General features: G+C 42.9%; 2 protein-coding genes across 3 annotated transcripts; both read left to right on the top strand.

Annotated features, from left to right (window-relative positions):
- Positions 1 to 56: 56 nt before the first annotated feature.
- On the top strand, positions 57 to 8,829 carry rskrb (ribosomal protein S6 kinase related b). The gene is made up of 13 exons (XM_075487552.1): positions 57 to 324; positions 2,002 to 2,292; positions 2,392 to 2,475; positions 2,826 to 2,894; positions 3,311 to 3,380; positions 4,208 to 4,315; positions 5,110 to 5,150; positions 6,234 to 6,261; positions 6,511 to 6,600; positions 6,768 to 6,856; positions 7,046 to 7,156; positions 7,257 to 7,370; positions 7,482 to 8,829. Exons 1-13 carry the CDS (start codon positions 295 to 297, stop codon positions 7,710 to 7,712), a joined length of 1,356 nt encoding a protein of 451 aa, XP_075343667.1. The 5' UTR covers positions 57 to 294; the 3' UTR covers positions 7,713 to 8,829.
- A 2,551-nt stretch (positions 8,830 to 11,380) lies between these two features.
- Positions 11,381 to 21,550, top strand: aldocb (aldolase C, fructose-bisphosphate, b). 2 transcript variants are annotated; one of them, XM_075487551.1, is made up of 10 exons: positions 11,382 to 11,491; positions 15,798 to 15,873; positions 17,401 to 17,517; positions 17,875 to 18,086; positions 18,524 to 18,578; positions 18,686 to 18,846; positions 18,994 to 19,077; positions 19,562 to 19,736; positions 20,027 to 20,226; positions 20,348 to 21,550. In XM_075487551.1, exons 3-10 carry the CDS (start codon positions 17,406 to 17,408, stop codon positions 20,438 to 20,440), a joined length of 1,092 nt encoding a protein of 363 aa, XP_075343666.1. In that variant the 5' UTR covers positions 11,382 to 11,491; positions 15,798 to 15,873; positions 17,401 to 17,405; the 3' UTR covers positions 20,441 to 21,550. The 2 variants fall into 2 exon arrangements, with proteins under 2 accessions (XP_075343665.1, XP_075343666.1); XM_075487550.1 differs by lacking the exon at positions 15,798 to 15,873 and having other exon boundaries at positions 11,381 to 11,491.
- The last annotated feature ends 112 nt before the right edge of the window (positions 21,551 to 21,662 follow it).

Genomic DNA, 21,662 nt, shown 5'->3' with positions numbered 1-21,662 from the left:
CCACCGAGTTGGCGTGTCATTGGACGGTAAAGATGTGGGCGGATTTTCGCTGACGTTGCCCATACTCGGGATTAACTTGGTTTTTATGTCGCCATATCTATCACGTTTTGCATCGGACATTCAGATCAGCCGCTGGTTACTGTTGTTCTGCTGCGTCGAGCCTCTCATTTTAAAGTTTGCGGCGCGTGTAAGACTGGATGTGGGGCTATGGTGGTCCCCGCGGGAATGTGAGAGTCTGAATGAGGAGCAGACGTCGCACTGAGGTTACGGTGCTGATGTCCCGTCACGATCGAAATGGGGGCCGACGGGAGTAAAAACAGGAAGGTGAGTTTAAAGAAATTCCTTGTTGCTAAGGTGACGCACGCAGGGGGGGGTTCCCTGTTTCCATAGCGATGATTTGATGTCCAGGGTGAACGACTGGTTACGACATAGGATGACAGTACCGTTTGATGGAGGTTTTATTTGGTAGTACATTAAATTAAATCTAATATAACCGCGTGCGTAATAATTTAAAACATTTCTTATAACTATAAGACTTTGTTGTCCCCCACAATGGTTTTCCAAAGGATGATATGAACGCTTTTACTTTGAAGGCAATTAAATATCACGCTTCCGGTGTCGACTTTTTGAATGAGAACATAAACATATTAAAAGGACTCCCAACTCCCAGTTAAGCGTTGGGGGAAGGTGTCTATTGATGGCATTTGTTACACAGCTGAGGAACCACGGATGGGTTCTCTCGTTCGGCTCAGATGATAATGGCATCCTGCATGGCTGATTACATCCATCTTGCATCACAGAGCCTCAGATCTGTCGTGCAGCGCGAAGCCCAGAGGGAGAAGGGTTGTGTGATTGCAGACTGGATGTCAAATATAGGTTTTAACTGTTGTTGAATCACAAATTAGAAAGCTCAGGAGGGTTCAGACCTTTGGGTAGGAAGTAAAATTGTGATGTAGGGCGGAAGTTTCCGTCTGAGCATAAAGTGACAGAGTTTTTCATGGAAGTGGGCGCATAGATGGGAGGTATCATATGGATATCATTACTGTATGTAAAGTTTGGTCATGGAATATTCGTAGGATGTATGCAGCAGTTTACCTAAACCCATTAAAGTCATATATGGGTTTAGAATGAAAGCTTGAGCTTTACATTCAGGATGTTCTCATGGTGTAAGGATTTAGGAGTTAGGACGATTTGTTTAACCCTTTCCTCGGGGGATTTAATTTAACCAGGCCATTGACTAAAAAGTTTTTCATGGACACCTTAAAGGTCTGGAGTGGATGCCAAGGTTTCCAGGTGCATTAGGAAGTCTATAGCCTACTCTCAAACTACAGCATGAGATGGGGTTGACAGTAAATAAAACAGGCCTTTAAAACAGGGGGGGGGGGGCTACTGGTGAGCTCTGCAGCATAAAAAGTCAACCATGGAAAACAATGGCAATGGATAGCTACAGGATCTTTCTTGCAGTAAAGAACAATATATCTCTAACCACATCTATTATAAAGTGAAGATTTCAAAAGGGCTCACAGAGTGCTAAGAACTCGGAGACCTCAAGAATAGCAAGGCCAGATAAGATTTTGATAAACCAGATGGGCCAGTTCTGAAAAGGCACTCTGGAAAGATGAATCTGAGATCAACATATTTTCACAGAATAAAGCCTGGAGAAGGTTTAGAAGCATCTGCCTTGTAGTAGTATTGTTTTTGTAAAGTCAACAATGGAGGCTCTGATAGTACCTTTGATCTAAAGAATGCTAAGTTTAATTCAGCGCTGCAGTAAATCTTGACAAAGACCCAGCATTCACAAAGTGGAATGCCGCCATCTTTAGTGCATCTGTGTATTTGCAGATGTGGTGTATCAAAAAAGTTTTATTCTCTGATCAACTCTGCTTGGAGACATGATCCACAACCATCAATAACAAAACTCAAATTAGTTTATTACAACTGATCTACAAAGCTGCGTCATAAAAGGCTCCTTTTGTGTCCGACACCCCTGAACCACTACAGAGACCCTCTGAAGGGCAGGAGAATGAGCACATCTCATCTGGATGGCGCGGCTTCCTCTCCAGCGTGGGCCTGTCTATCCCAGCGGGCCTCTGTCGCCTGGCGCCCCCTGCACTGCGTCTGGGCCAGCATCGAATGCTCCAGGGCAAAGCCCCCGAGGTCCCAGAGCATGTCCTGAGGTTGGCGGGAGTCGGCCCAGGCAAGCTGAGAGCAGAGTGGAGCCTTCCGGGATTTGTTTCCATGTTCCTGCCCGAATTCCCCCCCAGACCTGTGCCTGGGCACGAGCACTTTCAGGTGGGCCTCAGTTCCAACACAGACACCAAAACCATGTCAGTTTTGTTTTGTTTTTTTCTTTGTCTTCAAGTCTTTGTCTGTCATTATTTGCCTCACTAGGTTCTGGGTTACATCGCCAAAGGTTCGTTTGGGCCCATCCTGAAAGTAAAGGACGGAGCCAAACAAAAAACATACGCTGTTAAAGTGAGTCTTCTGTCATACATGTATAGTTTGACAATCAGTTTTGCATTGTACATATTGAAAGTATTAGAAATGCAGAATGTTTTATTCAGTAAAAAAGAGCCCACAATATCCTCGTTTGCCAGTTCATCATTTTATTTTGGGGTCCTACTGAAGTAGGCTTACATGCCTTCACAAACCTTCCTTGCTGTATTACCTTTTTTAATTATCATCTTGGGAACTTTTAACAAGCACCAATTAGATTGTTGCAGGAAACACGCACTGTGTACTATTGTATGTTTTTGTTCATGTGAAAGTCATTCCTGTCCAGTCCTGTTTGGCCATTCCACCGCAGTATTTGTGTCTGCTAACAGGTCATACCTAAAGCAGAGATTCTCAGACTTGGGGTCTTGGAGCAGTCGAAAGAAGAAGTTATTGTGCAGGTGGGTACTGCCTCCAAATGCACTGTGTTTGCATTGTTAGGAAATCCATACTAAACCACACATAATTTCACAACATCAAAAGATTTAACTCAAGCTTTTAAGGAAAAAGGAGAAAGAGGGTTAGGGTGAAAATATTTTATTTTTGTATATGGATGATGAGCTGCTATATAGCTCTTATTTATTAACCTGAAAGTATTCAGGCTGAAATATACTGGTACATGTCAAGTATTTTTGTTCACCCTTTCTTCAAAAAATGATGTTTGTCACGTCTAACTTCGTAGTTTCTAAACTTCTCTGTGAAGTTATCTCTCAAAAAACTGACTGTAATGAGGGAGTAAAGAAAGTCCAGCCATCTGTTTGATCGATAGTCAGAATTAAGCTTTTCCAGGTTTACAACCTTTGACTTTTACCCACAGCGTCATGTTCGCCACCCATTTGTCCATGACCTCCAGGACTGCTGGCAGACACAGCGCCACCTCTACATTAGTGAGTCAGTCAGCTACCAGTGACCCACTCCAACCCAGATCCACAATCCAAAACCCCTTTTACTCCACCTTTTGTCACTTCACCACTGGTAGCTTTGTCCAGACTCTGCCCACAATCCCCGACCCGAAACTGGCAAACCTATTAACCAAAAGACAAAGCGCTATCAAGCCTTTGAATTCTGGATGTGTGTGCTTGAGCATTACCTAGAAATGCAGACTTTACCAAACCCCTACAAGTCTAACGATTCCCCTGCATTGCACAATGCTTTGTCTTTTGTCCCTTCACTCCAGAGCTTTTACCCTTTTTTTTTTTCCAAATTAGGCACTGACTCAGAAAGTGTGACCCACTTTGTTTGCTTCCCCACCCCCTGATACCAGAGAGCACTTTAGCTCAGAGATCGGAAACTGAACGATGGCGCTCCATGTTCAAACTGTGAATCATCTCTGAATCACGTCTTTAAGGCCATAAATACAGAGGACATGAAAATGACTGATGTTTAAGGTGGAAATATGTGGTCCCGCTGCTGCTCTTTAGCCTGATATTTGTGAGCTCTCTCCAGACTGAAACTTTCTGCAGCAGCTGAAACACATTTTTGCCATGACGACAGAAACAAATTCTCCCGGCGATGCTGAACGTTTGCCTTTCTCTTTGTGTAGTGTTATTCAACAGAGAAAAATGTATTTCCCCCTCACCTCAGGACAACACTTCTCTTTCCTAATTTTCCGTCAGCAGTGTTTGCTCCACCTCTTGCTGCCCCTCACTACCCCGCTCATGTCCTCTGCATCACAGAGTGCGCTGTTTTTCTGATACCCTCTCTCCTCCCGCAGTGTGTGACTACTGCAGCACAGGAGACCTTTACACCTATTGGCAGATGATCGGTCAGTTCTCTGAGGCCTCAGTGCGACTATTTGCCACAGAGTTGGGATGTGCGCTCGGTGTGTATGCAACATGATGTACTACTAATAAAACTAAGGAGCTTAAATACCAGTAGATTGCAATATTTCGCGAATTATTTAAACATTGGATTTTATTGAGAAAAGTTTAAAGCCAGCATGTTGAAATTTACATATTTTATTGATTTTGTTGTATTTGCTCATCTTTTCATTTGGAGACAACTCATCTCAACAAATTCAGGACAGGTGCAGCAAAACAAATTAGAAGGAAGTTGAATTCTAACTTGTTTACTGACTTGACAAATAATTTTCTCTACATTTTTAGTTGCTTTGATGACGCATCTTCTTAAATTTTGTTGTAGAGACTCTGGTTGATTAATGACAGTTAATTTGATCTCTAAACCTGAGTGGAAACAGGTCTGTAGCATGAGCAGGTATAAAAAGAGCAAAAAGAGAAAAAAAAACCACAGTCTCTCTTTCAGTATTTGATATAATGTTTGATAGAGTTTAAGTTAATAGTAAGTCACATTATTCACTTTTTTTTTCTCAATTTTTGCACAGAATCCCAGCCTTTCTGGAAATGGGGTTGTACATATCATATAAAACTTCTTAACCAGATCCAAGTGTCACCATGACCGTTTCCATTGTCATTTCACTGTGAATTACTGTAAACTGAGTTTAATTAGAATTAACTCTCAAGGGGATCTCCCACAGCAACAGACGAGTACCAGGATTTTTTAAATTAAGCCCTAAGAGGGACTTGAATTTGAAACCTGTTCTTTCCCCAGTTGGGGTTGAATGATCTTGTTCTTATGTGTGCTGTTTTTTTTCCGCAGGGTTTCTGCATGATTTTGGGGTCATCCACAGAGATGTGAAAGTAAGAGAGGGAAGAAACACACACACACACGTCTTCACTTCTGTTGTTTGCGAGAGATTGTCACATTAACACAAATATAAATCCGAATTCCAAGGCATCAAAGGTAGCAACATGTACAGCACAGTGCAGAAGTTCTGAGCCGTCCCTCGTGTTTTTATATTTTGCTTCCAAGGAGTCAGATTTACTTGTAATCTTTGAAAGTCATCTCAAGCGATAGTGCTAAATGTAGGTCTTTCAACTATTTCCTCAAACATTGGCCGCTTTTCCATTGACTTTCAGTCCTACCCTTGTACCTGACCACTTGCTGAAGAATGTGGTTTTTTGTTGTCGAAGTTGTTTATTAAGCCACTTGATAATGATCTATAAGTCATTTAAGTATAGAAAAGGCACCTTAGGCGTTGGATGTACCAGTGCTCGGTTTACACATAACAGAAAAAGAACCAATTTTCGGTTGTGTCTTTAGACACTGCTACCAGCAGACTGTGGCAAAGATGCATTTATGTAGCTGCATCTACACAAAATGCTAAAGATAACAGTTTGATGGATATAAAACAGCAGTTTTGCACCAACAAGGTGATTCCGAAAGAGCTTTGAGCCAAAAACGTGGCATATTTTAGCTCAGTGTGCAGTGAGTCCTTAAAGGAAACTGGCCAAGTTTAAGACTAAAGAAGAGTCAGGCCTTGAAAACTATCTACAGCAAAAGAGAAGAACCTTGATGTGATGTGAGGTGTCCGTGGAAGGATGGCTTTCAAGAAACCATTCTTTTGGAAGGGGGAAAAGGGAGTGTCTGAAAAGAAAAAGGTGTGGCTCAAAACTTTCGCACAGTACTGCACATGTAGTATTTCAGGTAACACAAGTGTAAGTAAGACAATCAAATCAACTGTAGCAAATTTCTGAAGAAAAAATAAAGAGAAAGAAAGTTTATTGCTGTTTATAACTTCATAAGCAATATTTTATGTGGTTAAATAAAAAATAAAAAGTGCTGTGAAAATGCTGTCACTGACTACATGTTGCATTTATTTGAATCCAATTATTGAACTCTCATTCAGTTATTTTCTGGGGGTTTTTTCTCGTTTTTTTTAGATGGAAAATATCCTTCTGACAGACAACGGTGAGTGAAATCTTGTCCCCAGCAGAGAGCAGCATAGCTCTGGTATGCAGGAGAACCATGGAAGCTTCCAGAGAGCATCCTGACTGAGCTCAGCAGTAATTTAAGAATGCAAACTGTACATCTGTTGATATTGAGAGTGCTTAATAACGTTGCCATGTCTATATTTTTTATTTTGTCCGTCTAAACTGTATTAGTATGAAGAATGTGTCTCCTGGCCATAATGATGCAGAGAAAATGATTTTTTTCTAGGCCACCTCCGCTTAGCTGACTTTGGTTTGTCCCGTCGCCTGGAGAGAGGAGGGAGAGCCTTCACCATCTGTGGAACTATCCAGTATATGGGTGAGAAAAGCAGTAGATGACCGTGCAACAGTTGTACATGCTGGAATGTTTTTCATGCACCAACCTGTTGAGTATTTTCATTAGTATATTCTGTGAAGAAATTAAGATATTAATGTAAAAATATAAGGTTTAAGAATGGCTGAGACTGTGATCTGTGTGCTCGGCAGCCCCAGAAGTGCTGAGCGGTGGGCCCTACAACCATGCAGCTGATTGGTGGTCATTAGGAATTCTGCTTTTTTCATTGGTTACAGGAAAGGTGAGCTCTTGTTGCCAGTATGTCGACTTCTACTGCATGATAAGTAGGAATTACCCACAGTTAGTCCTTCAGTGACCGCGGAGCTCAGATTTGGCTGTAAAAAGAGGACTGTGATCATTTATTGCTAAGTGTTTCAAATGTTCAGAAGATGAATCACCCTGATTTAGTTTTCCTCATGCGTGCCCACAGTTCCCCGTGCCTCCAGAAGCAGACCACTGCAGTATGCTGTGGAAAGTGAGGAGTTTTCCTTATGAAATGCCCCTCAGCCTCAGCCCCCCACTGTCCTTGTTAATAACTGAGGTAAATCAGACACTAATCATATTGCCCTGGCAGTTTGGGTAATTGAATACATTCTAATTAGCCAAAACAGACCATAACCTGCAGGTGTTTTTCTGTCCAGCTATTGTGCAAGACTCCCTCCCGCCGCCTGAGAACCCTTGATCGTTTCAAACGCCAAACCTTCTTCCACGGGACAACATTTGACCTCGACCTCCTGCAGCGTCAGCCTGTGGAGGTAACAAATAAACTCCTGGCTGTGGCCAGGCTCTCTGATTAACTTCACACACGACTCAGATTGTTTCAAATGTGCCTGCAAGGGAAGTGACTTTTTTTTTTTTACTGTCAGGTGATTCTGGAGCTGAGAGAGAGACCAGACCGGGCCGCCAAAGCTCGACGAGGCCTCACTTTGTCCCTGCAGCCTCTGAGGGGCTTCGACTACGACTCACTCCTCAGTCCTCCCGCCACACCGGACACACAGCTGTATGCAGACACACACACACGCACAGCTGCACCGCTGCCCGGCCCAGCACTGCAGCTCCCTCAGGGAAAGGGTCCATGCAGGGAAGTATTTGTGTGACGTACTTTGAGTTTACAGCGTGGCTGCTGACGCTCTAAATAGAAAGGCCTACATGTTGCGCACTCTTATTCAAATTTGTGTGATGCGCCTTGAAATCTTTTTTTTTGCTAAAGTAGCAGATTCTGATTTAATTTGATGCACAAGTCAACCACGTAGAAGGGAATCAATCATCGAAGTATGTCCCCATATGTTTTAGCAAATGTCATGCTTTTTTCCGCAGTCGTGAACAGCTTTTTTTTCTTTTGCTTGTTTGCCTTTCTAGGCCTAGCACATCTTAAAGCCTCTTTGCTCAACAGTTGTAAAAGACAAATTCCACTAATACCCATCTAGCTTTAATTTTCCAGAGCCTGGTCATAGCTGCCCTGTCGATGCGTTGTCTGTGGATGCTTTCAAATGCAAGCCTTCATGGACAAGTTATGCTAGTTGGCCTCTATATGCTGTATTTGTTTCATTTAAATGAATCTAAGTAGAAATCCAACCAAACCCTTGAAACCCCTGATTTGACTCCTGAACTTTGGCCCTCATTTGGTGTTTTTTGCGTCATCATGAAACCATTTTTTTATGTGTGTGTGTGTACAGAAGTGGATAAAAGCCTCATGTATTGTTATATTTGCTATAAAATTTCCTCAACACCTTTGTTCATGCTCTGATCCATTCACTTACATTTTACTTTGGTTGCCAGTAGATTCAACCTGTGTCTCAGGGGAGTGCTCACCGGTTTTCCTATTTAGCCTTGATTTTGGTGTCCAGCTGTACAGATCTAAGATGCGACTGAGCGCTGACCAGCAATATTGTCTTTTAGATCTGCACTTAACAGAGTTGTTTACCTCCAGTTAACATTTTTTTATATATATGGGGGTCATTTTCTATTGTTCAAGACTGCTATGTATGCGGCCATCAATCTCAGATTAAATTATGATCTTGTAAAGAGTGCCCTGACGTTTACCCAGAATGCCTCACATGCGTGATCCTGCTCTTGCTTTTTGATCACAAAATGCTTGTATATAAACTTATATATATATGAATTTATTCCTCTTTATATAGTTTATATGAATATTTTGGAGGCCACTTGCCGTTGCGTGTTATGTTATGATGTTTGGGTTTTTTGTAATTACCATGTAGCACATATTAAAAATTTAAATCTACAGTTCTCTACTGGTTTGTTTCGTCTGTGCTGGGTGGTTTAGAGAAGGAGAGAAAGGGAGAAGGAGTGCTAAAGAAGTTTATCAGTGAGTGAACAGAAGATCGTGATTGCTTCACCTCCTGAAACATTGTGCTACATTGTTTCCTCAGACCCACGCCGTGCAAGAACTGGGTTAAGAAATCACCTTCTTCATTTACTTAACTCGTGAGAGTTACTCAACATGGCTTTCTTGCAGAGTGATATTTGTAGTCTACTATGTGCATATAAGATACGATGCATTGTTTTACAGTACATTAAACTAATACGCAATATTGGCACATTTGTACAAAGATTCTGCTGTGACGGCTACATGAGATTTTTTCACTGACTGTCCTGAAAACACAAATGTCAGTTTCATTTGAGAAAAGAAAAGAATAATCCCATTTCATCTCATCTTTTTATAATCTTTCTGTATCCCAAAGCAAAGGTTTTCAGGTCGTTTTTGTCCAGGCAGCACAAAGGATTGTGCAGGTCCCATGATTGCATGGATTCCTTGAAACCAGTATTTGGGATAATCTGTACACAAACATTTATATTTACCTCCAAAATATATGTATAGAAACAAAGCCCTTACGATGACCCACTTACTCCCGAAAGGACTGAATTGTGGCGAAAACCATAATACAGGTATGTGGGCAGTCAACCAATCAGTGCTGATCTGCATTTTATTTGGTGTCCTGTGGCTCAGAAAACATCATGACAATAAACACACATCTGGGTAATGTAACATAATCATGCACTACCCATTTTTATTTCTCAATGTCTTTAATTGGAGTTTTTTTTTCTTTTCTCACAGATCAAGCACTGTTGTTGCTTATAAAAGTATCACGATCACCATCATAGGCCGCTTAAGTTCTAACTGACCGAAAGGGAATAGCGGCTAGTTCAGCCCTTATAGGGCCATTAGCACCTTGGGAATTGTTGAAGTCATTTATTTTCCCTTGACCCATTCCCATAATGTTAGTCCTTTGGGTCACGAAAGTTATGGTGCAAATGGAGGAAGAACGTCAGGGTTGTGTTGAATCTGGCTGATAGGTGATGCTAAAGGCCGGGATCCCTGTTTAATGACGGCCCCTTCAGTTAAATTCTGAATCTTTTTCTTTACCAGTGTGTCGGACTACCTATCGGTACAGAAAGTGTGCGTCACTGTCTTCTGAGAAGCTTCCCGGTATTCTTAAAAGGCAGATTGACTGTTGGGTTTTGACATGTTGAGCCGATTTTCCAGTGCTGTGACTTAACCTTGTGGATCTGATGTTTTGTCTATCCTATACATGTAGGTCTACACCAAAATAACTTCTCCTCTCAGTAACAACAATACGTACAAAGACCCCAGAAAAAATCTCAGCACCTATGAGACGGTCATAGATTGCCAACACTAACAGGAAAGGGAAATGTCACTGACAAACCTGACTCATAAATGTCTTTGCCATGGAAGATCCAATGCAAATATGAAGGAGTCACATCTATTTTTATTTGCTTTATTATCTTGGTCACCACCATCTTATTACCTCCAGTTGGATACAATGTTTATCGCAACCGTAAATCGGATTATTTTGTCAAAAAGGTCAAGACGTTGAAACTGGCCCCAGATTAAAGTGTGATGTTATTCAAAGCAACCTGATTTTCAACATGTACACATTCACATTTTAGTTTTAGTTAGTGAACACCTCTTATAAAAGACCACAGCACAATGGCTTTCATGACTTCAGACATGTGCAACTATTTAATGTACAGTGTAAGTTTCAATCAGAAAACCACACCTGTGTCATGGGTTCTCTGCTGTCTGGCACCCTGTATTTCCTCCTCTGCAGAAGGAAGTGGAATTTGAACTGATGTCCTTCCACACCCACACACTGGATCAGATATGTCCCACCTACCTGGGTTAGAATCAGAATCCAAAAGGCCTCTCTTAGCATATCAGCTTGGTGGTCATCCACAGTCCCAATAGAGTGCTAAGAGAGGAAGTGAAGTAACACGGTGGTAAACAAATGCTTGGCCCAATTCCTTTATTTTTTCCTTCGAAATCATGTTGTTGTTCTTGTTTTTTTAAATAAAAATCTTTCTGCTGTTTCCCTGTTAAATAAAGGCTTTCAGAGACATTTCATTCTGTTTTAAAATCCATTTCACAAACTTTGGACAACGGGTTAAAACTTCTAATTTCTTATTTACCTGTCAGGAACCATTGTTATTAATCATTTCTCTAATATGTCAACATGCAGCTATAAGAATCTACCTGGGTCTCTTTAAATTGATTCTCTGATCTCTTTCAGAAAGAAATACACACGTACACTTGAATGTCAGATTTCATCTATGAAATTTGAATCTCCGTTTTACAACGTTTGTGTTTCACGCCTGTAAAGAAAGATGCAGAATCATGGTGCGCCGTTCTCGCTCTAAGCGGTGATGAAATTATTCCAGCGCATGCGCGTTACCTATGGAGCGTCCCTCCGTCACATGACGCGGTGGTGTTGGCCCCGCCCTCTGCTCAGGGCTTTGTAAAGGGTCACGTTGCGCTGCAGCATTGAAACAGGAGACCGCTCTGCATCCTCCGTACACAGCTCACCTACTCTCGAACCTCACTTAGATCTACCAGCAGGTAAGAATCAACCCTGACTTTAACGATAAAATACACTCACACATTCCTTGATTGTTATTGATCACATGAACGATGACGGCAACATTGATGCTGATGGGGAATGTGATGCTGAACCTAAAGCTAACTTTCGCTTCCCAGCTACTTAGCTAGCCAGAAATAAATGGCAACCGGTGTTAAATGTGACTCCTATGCCTGCATTTACTTACTCAAAACCTCTAAACTCTTCCATTTTTAAAAAAAAAGAATATCTCTAAAGTTGCGCGTGTTGGCCCATCATCGAAATACGCAACAGGAAGGGCGTTAAAACGGTGACCTTCAAGGATGGAAGTGAAGGAAAGGAGCCTTTTGCGTCGGTTTTTAATTTGAAATCGACGCACCCAGACCTTAATATGTTAAAAGTTCTCAATTGGAGATCATTTTTTTTGCTTGAAACGTGGATAGAAGCAGTGCTAGGTGATTTTTGGGGGGGAGGGAGGGTGATGACGAATTCGTTTCCTGTCAGGGTGTAGCTGTTCACGAGCACGTAGCACTCTGATGTGATGGAGGCGGGGCGGGCTGAGGAGACACAGCACAATGAGAATATGTACGTAGAAGGAGCGTCACGACTCAGCATCTTCGTACCATAAGATCGTTTAAAGGTAACATGTAGACTGAATAGTTTGTTTAGGTTTATTGTAGAGCCAGCAGAAAATCATTCAGCAGACATTAACGTTTTCTTCTGACTTCAGCTAAATTGTTTTCCCTTTGCAGACAGTAAAGGAAACCTCTTTATCCATGTCATGGCGGGGGAAAACCAACAAAAATGTTTAAGCCTTGTTTTGTGTACAAAATGTTTCATTTAGAAACACCCAAAGAAGATGGCATATTCAAATCTCTGGTTGGTTGTTGACCAACAGCCCAATCCAACCCCATCAATTGCCATACTTACTCATGCTTAATGAACTGTGTTCGAGATGGAGATGTTCCTGTAGTATAACCTGCACATTTTCACACGTGTCAACCTCTCTTTGAACTGCAACAACACACGCAGCCTTGACATCTGCGATAGGCCCCTGTATCAGTGAGCTGGTGACATGGGTAACAGTGCTCCTGCTAGTGCTGCTGGATCAAGGCCTGAAGATAGAAGCAGCCCGAATACAGGGACGTGCATCAGCGCCAAGGCCAGCAGCCCGCCGGGTAACACAATGCAGCACAGCAAGCAGGCTTTTTCATTTTGATTAGTGCGGCCCCGCAGGAGCCATTTCACCGCCTCGAAGCTCGTGCAGCTTGCAATGTAGAGAAAACAACGACCTGGACACGCCTACAGGGGGGGATATTGATACAGACAAGGCAACAGAAAAATAGATCCCATATCTCTTTAATTGTCCCCATCCTCTCCCCTTTTGCTTATTACTACAAACATTAGTATTTATATGTGTTGTAACTGTAATGCCAGCCTGATTTATTCTATTTTTGTTGGTCTTTTTTTATTTATTTATTTATGTTATTTAGGTAGATAAACTGAGATTATCCCCACTCGGTCCCTACCTGCAACCTTAATAATCGCTAGCCATTATAGCAAGCAAGCTTCAACTGTATAGTAGTTAAATGCTTGCAGCAATGCTTTAAAGAACAGCTGCAGCATGATTGCCATAGCTGCTGATGTTGATGTTTGTGTATTTGTGATCTGTGACTGCACTCTGGGCTGGTTCTTTTCAAGGTGAAAGATGGAGGCATCAGACAAGCAAAAAATGTGCCAATTTGTCCTTCTGCGTTGTCTTTAAGAGGTTTGATTCAACCCGAGTGGTTTCAGGGTGTTCCATTTGTACGGCAGGAATGAGAGTTTTGATGTGCATAAATTCTGTTCAGTTTTTTTTCTTTCTTAGTAGTAAGGTGTGACGCAGCTGGGAGTAGTCCGTTCATCTTGGTGTCGCAGTGCAGAAATGACGTTTGTCTTGTTGGGGCAAACCACCCGGAGGGAAATCCTGTGACGTGACTGGGGGAAAAGTTGAGATGACGGCACGATATAATGTCTCGGCTTTCTCTCTTGAAGTCATTATTAATTCGATTTTGAGTTTTTGTCAAATAATGCAGAGATGTGAAGTCTTCAGCGTACTATAAGACTGTCTGAAAACCACCAAAACATGTTAGTGTGACACTTGTTTTTAATGTATAAAGAGGTGATCAGAAGCCTACTTCTGATGTTAATTAGCCGCCAGATATTGAAGCTGTGGAGCTTTTATTAAACATCAGCTCCTCAGAGGTCAGTGAGTCTATGTAACTACAGCGGCGGGTCTGCCATGGGGGAACACATCTGTGAAATGCAGTCATTCTAAGATTTGCTGTCGATCCACTAAAGTTGGAATCCGTGATGGTAGCTCTTCTAGTTTCGTTTGGCATAACAGTATCAAAGCAAAAGGTTTTGGGTTTTTTTTTTTATCTCTTTTTGCAATCATCTTTTTAAGAAGATATAATTTTCTTTTTCAAGGATTCATTCTGCACAACATCACGTGACTAAACAAATGTTTCACCTTTGATTTCGAACCTGTTATAGACGCATCTAGCCTGGTGTCAGCCTGCCAGTTGAACATCCTTTGGAGCGACGCTCGGCGTTTCCTGTGTGATACGGTGAAGCTGTCTTCCCGACAGGAAGCAACGAGCGTCCGAATGAGCTACTCGCTCACTGAAGATTGGCTCGTCTGATTCTTCTGGTGAATGTTTTCCTACAGAGGCTATATCTCAGACATCGGCTGTCGAACATTTGCCCGCCTTTTCTACCACAACACGGTCCCTTCTGACGCCGTTGCGCAGGGACACGATCCCTGGATTCTGTGTTTGGCCGTCACCAGTGGCCATTGCGATTGGTTTAAAATAAGCTCCTGGGGTGGCATGTAAAAGGTAGAACGTGAACACACAGTCGAACGACCCTCCCCCCCCCCAGTCAGCGGTGACGGTTTGTATCTGTGTTGTATTTTTGCTGTAGACGCAAGGTCCTTTGGCTCCAAGGGATTCATCACTTCATCGTTGCCACACTCGATTAGATACGTGTTGTGGTGCTAATTGTAGATTTTTTTTAAAACATTTTTATGCAAATAAACCAGAATATATATATGTATTGAAAAGTCTTTTTTTTTAAATCTGTAGTGTAAGGACCTAACCACGTTACCACGTAACCATTGGATGCGAACGTCGGTGTCTCCTGCCTCCTGTGAGGTGCTGCTGTCTGCCGTTACCAGACAACAACTCGGCTTCCGCCTTGTTACTTTGAAATATCGATCTATGATTTTCAGGAATCTGCATCAGATAATGTCCTCGCATGGCAGAAAAACAGTCCTAACGAGGGTCGGCCTTAATTGTGGCTCTCTTAGAATGCAGGCCACTTTGACCGTGAAGAAAAATCATTTCCAGTGACGAGTGAAATACACCCCCAGATGCTGCTCGATGGATTAAATCTGACTATACAGCAAAGGCGATAAAGATAGATAGACAGATAGATGGACGACTTTATTAATCCCTTTGGGAGGTTCCCCTCAGGGAAATTGAAAGGTGTGTTATGCATAATTCCATTCAGAGCACCTCAGTTAGCTCATCTTGAACTTTCACAGGATGTCAGAAAGTAACAAACACATTAGCACAGACCATTCATGTGTATGTGGATGTGTCAAATGGCAGTTTGTGATTGTCATTGCTCACCCGCTGGTCTTACACTGTAAGCCAGGAATTTAGTAAAACTGCCTCTGATGCATTATTACTGGTGACAGCAGTCCGAAAGCAACGTCCTCTTGTATCCGCAAGGCGTAAATCAGTTATGAGGCTACTGTGAGGAGAAAGGAGGAGAGGGAAAGACGTGGATTTGATCCATTTGTGCTTGTTTTAGAATAAAGGACGACGGTGATCTTAGAAACCAGCTTAAGAAAAAAAAAAAAAAGGATTATTTGGGTCAGTGGCAATTATTGACCCATGTTCTAATTTTTTCCATCTATGAAAATGCAGAAATGAAAATGAACGTCATTCAAAAATTCTCTTGAATCCAGCTCTCAGGTTGCAACTGGCTCTACGCGGCCTTTAGTTTTGGTGATTTATCAGGAATCAATAGAGAAGTGGAGCGACTCAGAGTGGATAATGGAATTGGCATCAGCTCCTCTCTCTCTCTGCCTACGTTCAGCTGATCGTGTGAGGCCTGCGATCAGCCTACAGTGTCGTCTGAAACCACGCCATTGTGTTCTTGAGCTCCATTTTCGTCTGTCGGGGGGGGGGCTTTTTGTGAGCATATGAAATGTAGATTTTACATGGACCTGCAAATAATTTCGAAATGTTTTCTCGGCAGACACCCGAACACATTGGGACCAGAGTCGATGAAAGTGTATTGTTGAGGCATGCAGGTACCTCACGAAAGATTGCAGGTATTTGCTGAGCATGACTTCCGTCTGGCTAACAGCAGAGTGGAGCTGAGCGCACTCAGACAAAGGGCAGTCCCGCATTTTGTGCCTGTGGACTTTTATCAAGTGTAAACACTGGCTTTACTTAACTGGAGATGGCTGCATGCAGTTTATACTCCTGAGGAGAAGCATTGTGCCCCGCTGACCTGGCCTGTTTAATTTCACCTGCATGTGAAATGGAACTAATAGCAGTGAAGTGCTTGTGCAGCAGTACCTGGTGGCTGTTTCATTGAGAGGCCTGTGTGTGCTCTAACTGCTGTTATCTCTAAGTATTAAGCTGAGGATTAACATGGAGGGTACAGAGTATGTCAGGCAATGGCCTATCAAAGCACAACGGCCTCGGTTGAGAATTAAGTGATCACTTGAGTTCATTGAGTTCGACTGTACCCTCTTGGTGCTATGTTTTTAAAATATAAACCAGATCAGATCGTGTTTCTGACTTTAATCAGTATTTTTTTACTTAGTTCAAGCATTTTTTGGTAGACCTATTTGCATCCTGCTCTCTTTTTTTTTTGTTTTTTTTCCCAGACAAGCCTCCGTGCAGCTGGCTGCAGCTAACCTCTTAGCCTCTCATCAGACGTATTGATCCGTAGCTGATCTATTATAACAGCCGGAACAAAGCTATAATCAGTGACGGCTCAGCAAGCCGTGCAGTCAACCAGAAAGACAAGCAGCAGCTTGTCTCCTGGCGTACTCTGCATGGATGGGGGGTTGTGTGTTTTCGGGGTGTGTTTGAATGGAAACTTCCAAATCCTACGTGTTGATCGCCTTACGTGACTTTGGTAGAAGTCATTTGTTGTCACAGCGAGGCGGCGCTAAAAGATGGGGTGATGAAGTCAGATTCAGATTAATCAAAGCAAATGCCCCGTGTGATTTATAGAGTGATGGAAGGACAAAAGAGGAAAAATGGGAGACGGGGGGTTGCTGAGGAGAGGGAGACGAGCATTCAGTCCTGCAGCTATAATGGGGACTGGCAACGCGGTCTATAGGAGCGTTGTTTCATAACACCCCCACCTCTCTGTACTGTGATTCAGATGCGGAAGGGAGGGGGGGAGGAGTTGTGTAACGGCTTATTTACGACAGAGTGAGGAAAGGAAAAGCGAACAGAACCGAGTGGTTTGAGGCCTGTGGTGGCTGCCGTCTGTAACTGAGACCATTTTTCACAAGTCACCAATCTCAAATGAATGTAAATGAGGAAGTGACGCAAAGATCCGTCCCACTGAACATGGTATATAGAGCTATTTTGTTTTTGTTTTTTCTCAAGAAACGGCTCACTGCCTTTGGTTTAATCACATCCCACACACAGGCTGCATCCTTGGATTGATTGAGCACCATCATGTTGGAGTTGTCATGTTCACCCATCATGCTGCTCTGTGATGTAGCCCGTTAGCCATGTTGAAGAGAGGAGAGGGACATGAAATGAGGCCAGTGCTGGGCAGTCGTCCAGATCGACACGCAGTGAAAAGATGTCGCTCTCTGTCTCTCTTTCAGCCGCCATGACTCACCAGTATCCTGCACTGAGTCCTGAGCAGAAAAAGGAGCTTTCGGACATCGCCCAGAGGATCGTAGCTCCAGGAAAGGGGATCCTCGCAGCTGATGAATCCACAGGTATGTTTGAGTTTGTGTTGAATGCTTGGATTATCCTAAAGAGAAATTTCAGTGTTCCGTGAGCGGAGTTGTCACTTGGATAAAAAAAAACAAAAAAAAAACAACCAAAACAAGAAACTATTTGTCGAATATACAGCACCAAGTTTGATTTAATTACATCACGGTCACAACACAACAGCTTTACATTGAATAACCAGCTGCAGGTTAATGTGTTAATGGTTGAAGGTCTTATTGGGCCGTCTCAGATTTTACTTACACAGGTTTTGTTGTGTAGAAATTGTAGGATTTTGAAATTGAAAACCTCTGTTGAAACTGCCTTTCTGTGTGTGTGTGTGTGTGTGTGTGTGCTGTTTACAGGCAGCATGGCGAAGCGTTTGAACCCCATCGGTGTAGAGAACACAGAGGAGAACAGGCGTCGCTACCGCCAGCTGCTCTTCACTGCCGACCAGCGCATCGACAGCTGTATCGGAGGAGTCATCTTCTTCCACGAAACCCTCTACCAGAACACAGACGACGGCACCTCCTTCGCCAAGCTCATCAAAGACCGCGACATGGTTGTTGGCATCAAGGTACACGATGCACAGTGCTGCAGCTGACCATTTCCGGGCCGTTTAAAGCCCATCAGCTTTGTCTTTCTGATCTTTTTTTTTAATTTTTTTTATCTTAATGCGAGAACAGCCTTGCCTGGTTTCAGCGATCAGCTCTTTGTTTACATGTGAAGTTGATCTCTACATTAGCATCCTAAAACATAAGAGCCAGGGTGGAGAAAGCTCAACCCTATTCGGGTCGACTCTTAAAGTCTTCATGGCTCCAGTGTTGATAATAAAAACTGGAAGCCGTTTAAAAGCACCGACTTGGTCTCGGCGTGTTTACACATACAACCCGCCCAAATCAGCAGATCAAGTTGTGAAGACGAGCTGAGCCGAAGGGCTTTTTCGAACGCACGCTCGGGAGAAACTGAAACTTCTCAGGGGTTTCAGGGATGTGCCTGTTTGTCTCTTTGCAGGTGGATAAAGGTGTTGTGCCCCTCGCTGGAACAAACGGAGAGACCACCACTCAAGGTAGGCGGCGGCGGCAATTTAAAAACGCCGTTAGAAACACCTCCCAGACCTCCCAAAGGCGCCGCTCTTCATCTGGGTTGTTCCGTGTTTTGTGTGTTGGGTTGCAGGTCTGGACGGGCTCTCTGAGCGCTGCGCACAGTACAAGAAGGACGGCGCAGACTTCGCCAAGTGGCGTTCCGTGCTGAAGATCAGCGAGACCACACCGTCTGAGCTGGCCATCTTTGAGAATGCTAACGTTCTGGCCCGATATGCCAGCATCTGCCAGCAGGTTGGTGTGACATTACCATGTCGTACAGTTATTATAGACTACAATGATATTTGGACGTTTCCATAGAAATTACAAACTCAGGAGCTGTAATAGATCACAAAATACTTTTGGAGGTTTATATTGTGCTTTTTTAAAAATGTCTCCTAGAATGGTATTGTCCCAATTGTGGAGCCTGAGATCCTTCCTGATGGAGACCATGACCTGAAGCGCTGCCAGTACATCACAGAGAAGGTAAAGTACCTCTAGTCCAGCCTGCCTCAGAACGTACAGTAAGAACAACCAGAACAGTTCAGGGAAATTGCACCATCCCAAAAAGAAAAAGCACTTTTGCACAAAACTGCTTCTCAGCTATAAAAGAATGGAATGAACTCCCCCAACACATAAAGTCCTGCATAAACATCAAAGATTTCACCAAACAAATTAAAATGCACCTACTATTAAAACAGACGTGCTCCCACTGATAATTAGGTTTTTTTTATTTTATTATTTTTTTTATTTTTAATCAGGCTTCTTAAAGACTTTTTTTTTTAAAGAAAATATTAAGTAAAATATGAATCAAAATGTTTAATTCGGAAATGAACAAATTAAAATGATTAAAACAGACCCACTGGTAATTAGGTTGTTTGTTTTTAAATAAAGAAAGGAAAAAAATGATAATAATTGTGCATATATGTTTCATAAAGTTTAGTAACGCTCGTCTCATGTTTGCTGTCAGGTCCTCGCTGCTGTGTACAAAGCTCTGTCCGACCACCACGTGTACCTGGAGGGGACACTGCTGAAACCCAACATGGTCACACCTGGACACGCTTGTCCCACCAAGTTCAGCAACGAGGAGATCGCCATGGCTACCGTCACTGCCCTGCGCCGCACCGTGCCTCCAGCTGTCCCAGGTCAGACACGGATGGATATAAAACAGAAATTCATTCAAATGACTTGAGTTATTAGTGCATTACGCATTAATTTATTAGCATGAGACATAAGGAAGAGTTTAGTACAGATACTGTATCATCTGGTGTTTGTTTGCTCTCACATTAAAGCATAAAGTATTGGTTAAATCCGTCTTTATGCGTAATCCCCTAGTGTTCGTCTTGCATTGAATGTTGTATGACATCAGCTTGGAGCAGGCAGATAAATTGAGTATTTTTGCTCTTTTTTTTTCTTTTTTTTTTCTCTCCTCAAGGAGTGACATTCTTGTCTGGTGGCCAGTCTGAAGAGGAGGCCAGCGTGAACCTTAACGCCATTAACACCTGCCCGCTCACCAAGCCCTGGGCCCTGACTTTCTCCTACGGCCGCGCCCTGCAGGCCTCCGCCCTCGGCGCCTGGAGAGGAGAGCTGAACAACGAGAAGGCCGCCGCTGAGGAGTTCATCAAACGGGCCGAGGTCAGTCGCGACAGAACTGGACCCAAGAGGCATCCCCGCACATTAAACCGAAATCAAAAAGTCTCTCTGATGTGTTTCTCATCATTTTTTTTAATTTTTATTATTATTCTGTCCTTTCCAGGCGAACAGCAAGGCTGCACTCGGCAAGTACGAGTCATCTGGAACCGGTGGCGCCGCCTCAAAGTCCCTCTACGTGGCTAACCACGCCTACTAAACATCAAACTACCACATTCTGCTGTGGCCTAGTTCTAGTCTTCTATCTGCTCTGCTATTCTCCCTCACTCTTCCATCAGTCACTGGCCTGCGCTGTCTACTGTACTTTGTTATCAGTTATTGAGATTACATTGTTAGATATGAGTATTTAAAAGCAAGATGAGACTACAATACTAAAGGGAACAGGCTTTTTTTGTTTGTTTGTTTGTTTTTTTTCTATTTGAACAAACAAATCTAGACGGTTTGAGACTATTCACAACTGAAATATTTAATTTCGTGACTAGCTTTGGTAGGGCTCAGAGACTGAAGTTAGAGGCTACAGAATGTAATCGAGATAATCAGTGAGTATTCATTTCATGCCTCTTTGTAAGCGCGTCTGTCTCCACGTCGGGTGCTTTCTCCCTTTCTCCCCCACAAGTGCTCCCAGGCCGACCAGATCAGCGTGTGTGTGTGTGTCAGTGTTGCGCTTCTGTCAGAACACGGCGTCGGCTCAGTGATTTTTAAAACCTTCATCCACGCCGACAGTGGGACCAACCGATTATTTGTGGCATCCGTACCATCCGTTACAGGGCAAAAGCGACAAGATGAACAGAGTGAAAGAGTTGAGCCGAGTTTAACTGAGTTGATCATCTGAGCATATGTAATACTCTCAGACAGCTGTGGACCCAGCAGAAGTCAATAGACAGACGGTACTGTAATAAACCGCTCCACACCGGGATTCATCCTAATCTCCTTGTTCTTGTGCTCCTTATCATTATCCATGGCAAAAAAAAATCCAAAAAAAATAAATCATCATGTGTGTCTTCTCAGTATAACTTAAGCTTTCAATTACACATGGTAATTAATGTATTCAGTTGTGTGAAGGTGTCGCTGTTACGTGGTGTTTGTGTGTCACCCCCCCTCCCCCCTCCTACTGTTTCCACCTGCCTGCCCCCACTGGAAGATCAGATGAGTTTATATTGACTTACACATAACACGGACCAACGCATTGGGGTCAGCAGCGTGGAAACGGGTCACCGCTGTGTTGGAATACTGTGATGTGATGTTGATATTGTTCTTGAAACACTCGGTGTGTCAAATAGTGGAGAAAATAAACTAAAATACACCTCAATTATTTGTGGTTTCTGCGTGGTTGTTGTTGCTCTTACGTGTGGAGTGTAGTCTGCTGAATGCATTTCTGTTCCTACAACATCCAATAACCTTACATGCTAGTCTTAATTACT

Source organism: Odontesthes bonariensis, chromosome 16 (genome assembly GCF_027942865.1).
Source record: "Odontesthes bonariensis isolate fOdoBon6 chromosome 16, fOdoBon6.hap1, whole genome shotgun sequence".
Classification (NCBI taxonomy): Eukaryota; Metazoa; Chordata; class Actinopteri; order Atheriniformes; family Atherinopsidae; genus Odontesthes; species Odontesthes bonariensis.
Note: the sequence above shows the minus strand (reverse complement) of the source record. Positions and strands in the feature narration are given on the sequence as shown.

Bases quoted from the DNA above. Each gene is read 5' to 3' on its own strand.
- aldocb (XM_075487550.1), top strand. From the start codon at position 17,406: ATGACTCACCAGTATCCTGCACTGAGTCCTGAGCAGAAAAAGGAGCTT. The intron at 17,518-17,874 runs GTATGTTTGAGT...TGCTGTTTACAG, and splicing joins CGCAGCTGATGAATCCACAG to GCAGCATGGCGAAGCGTTTG. The intron at 19,078-19,561 runs GTAAAGTACCTC...GTTTGCTGTCAG, and splicing joins GCCAGTACATCACAGAGAAG to GTCCTCGCTGCTGTGTACAA.
- rskrb (XM_075487552.1), top strand. From the start codon at position 295: ATGGGGGCCGACGGGAGTAAAAACAGGAAG. The intron at 2,476-2,825 runs GTGAGTCTTCTG...GTCTGCTAACAG, and splicing joins AAAAAACATACGCTGTTAAA to GTCATACCTAAAGCAGAGAT. The intron at 2,895-3,310 runs GTGGGTACTGCC...TTTTACCCACAG, and splicing joins AAGAAGAAGTTATTGTGCAG to CGTCATGTTCGCCACCCATT.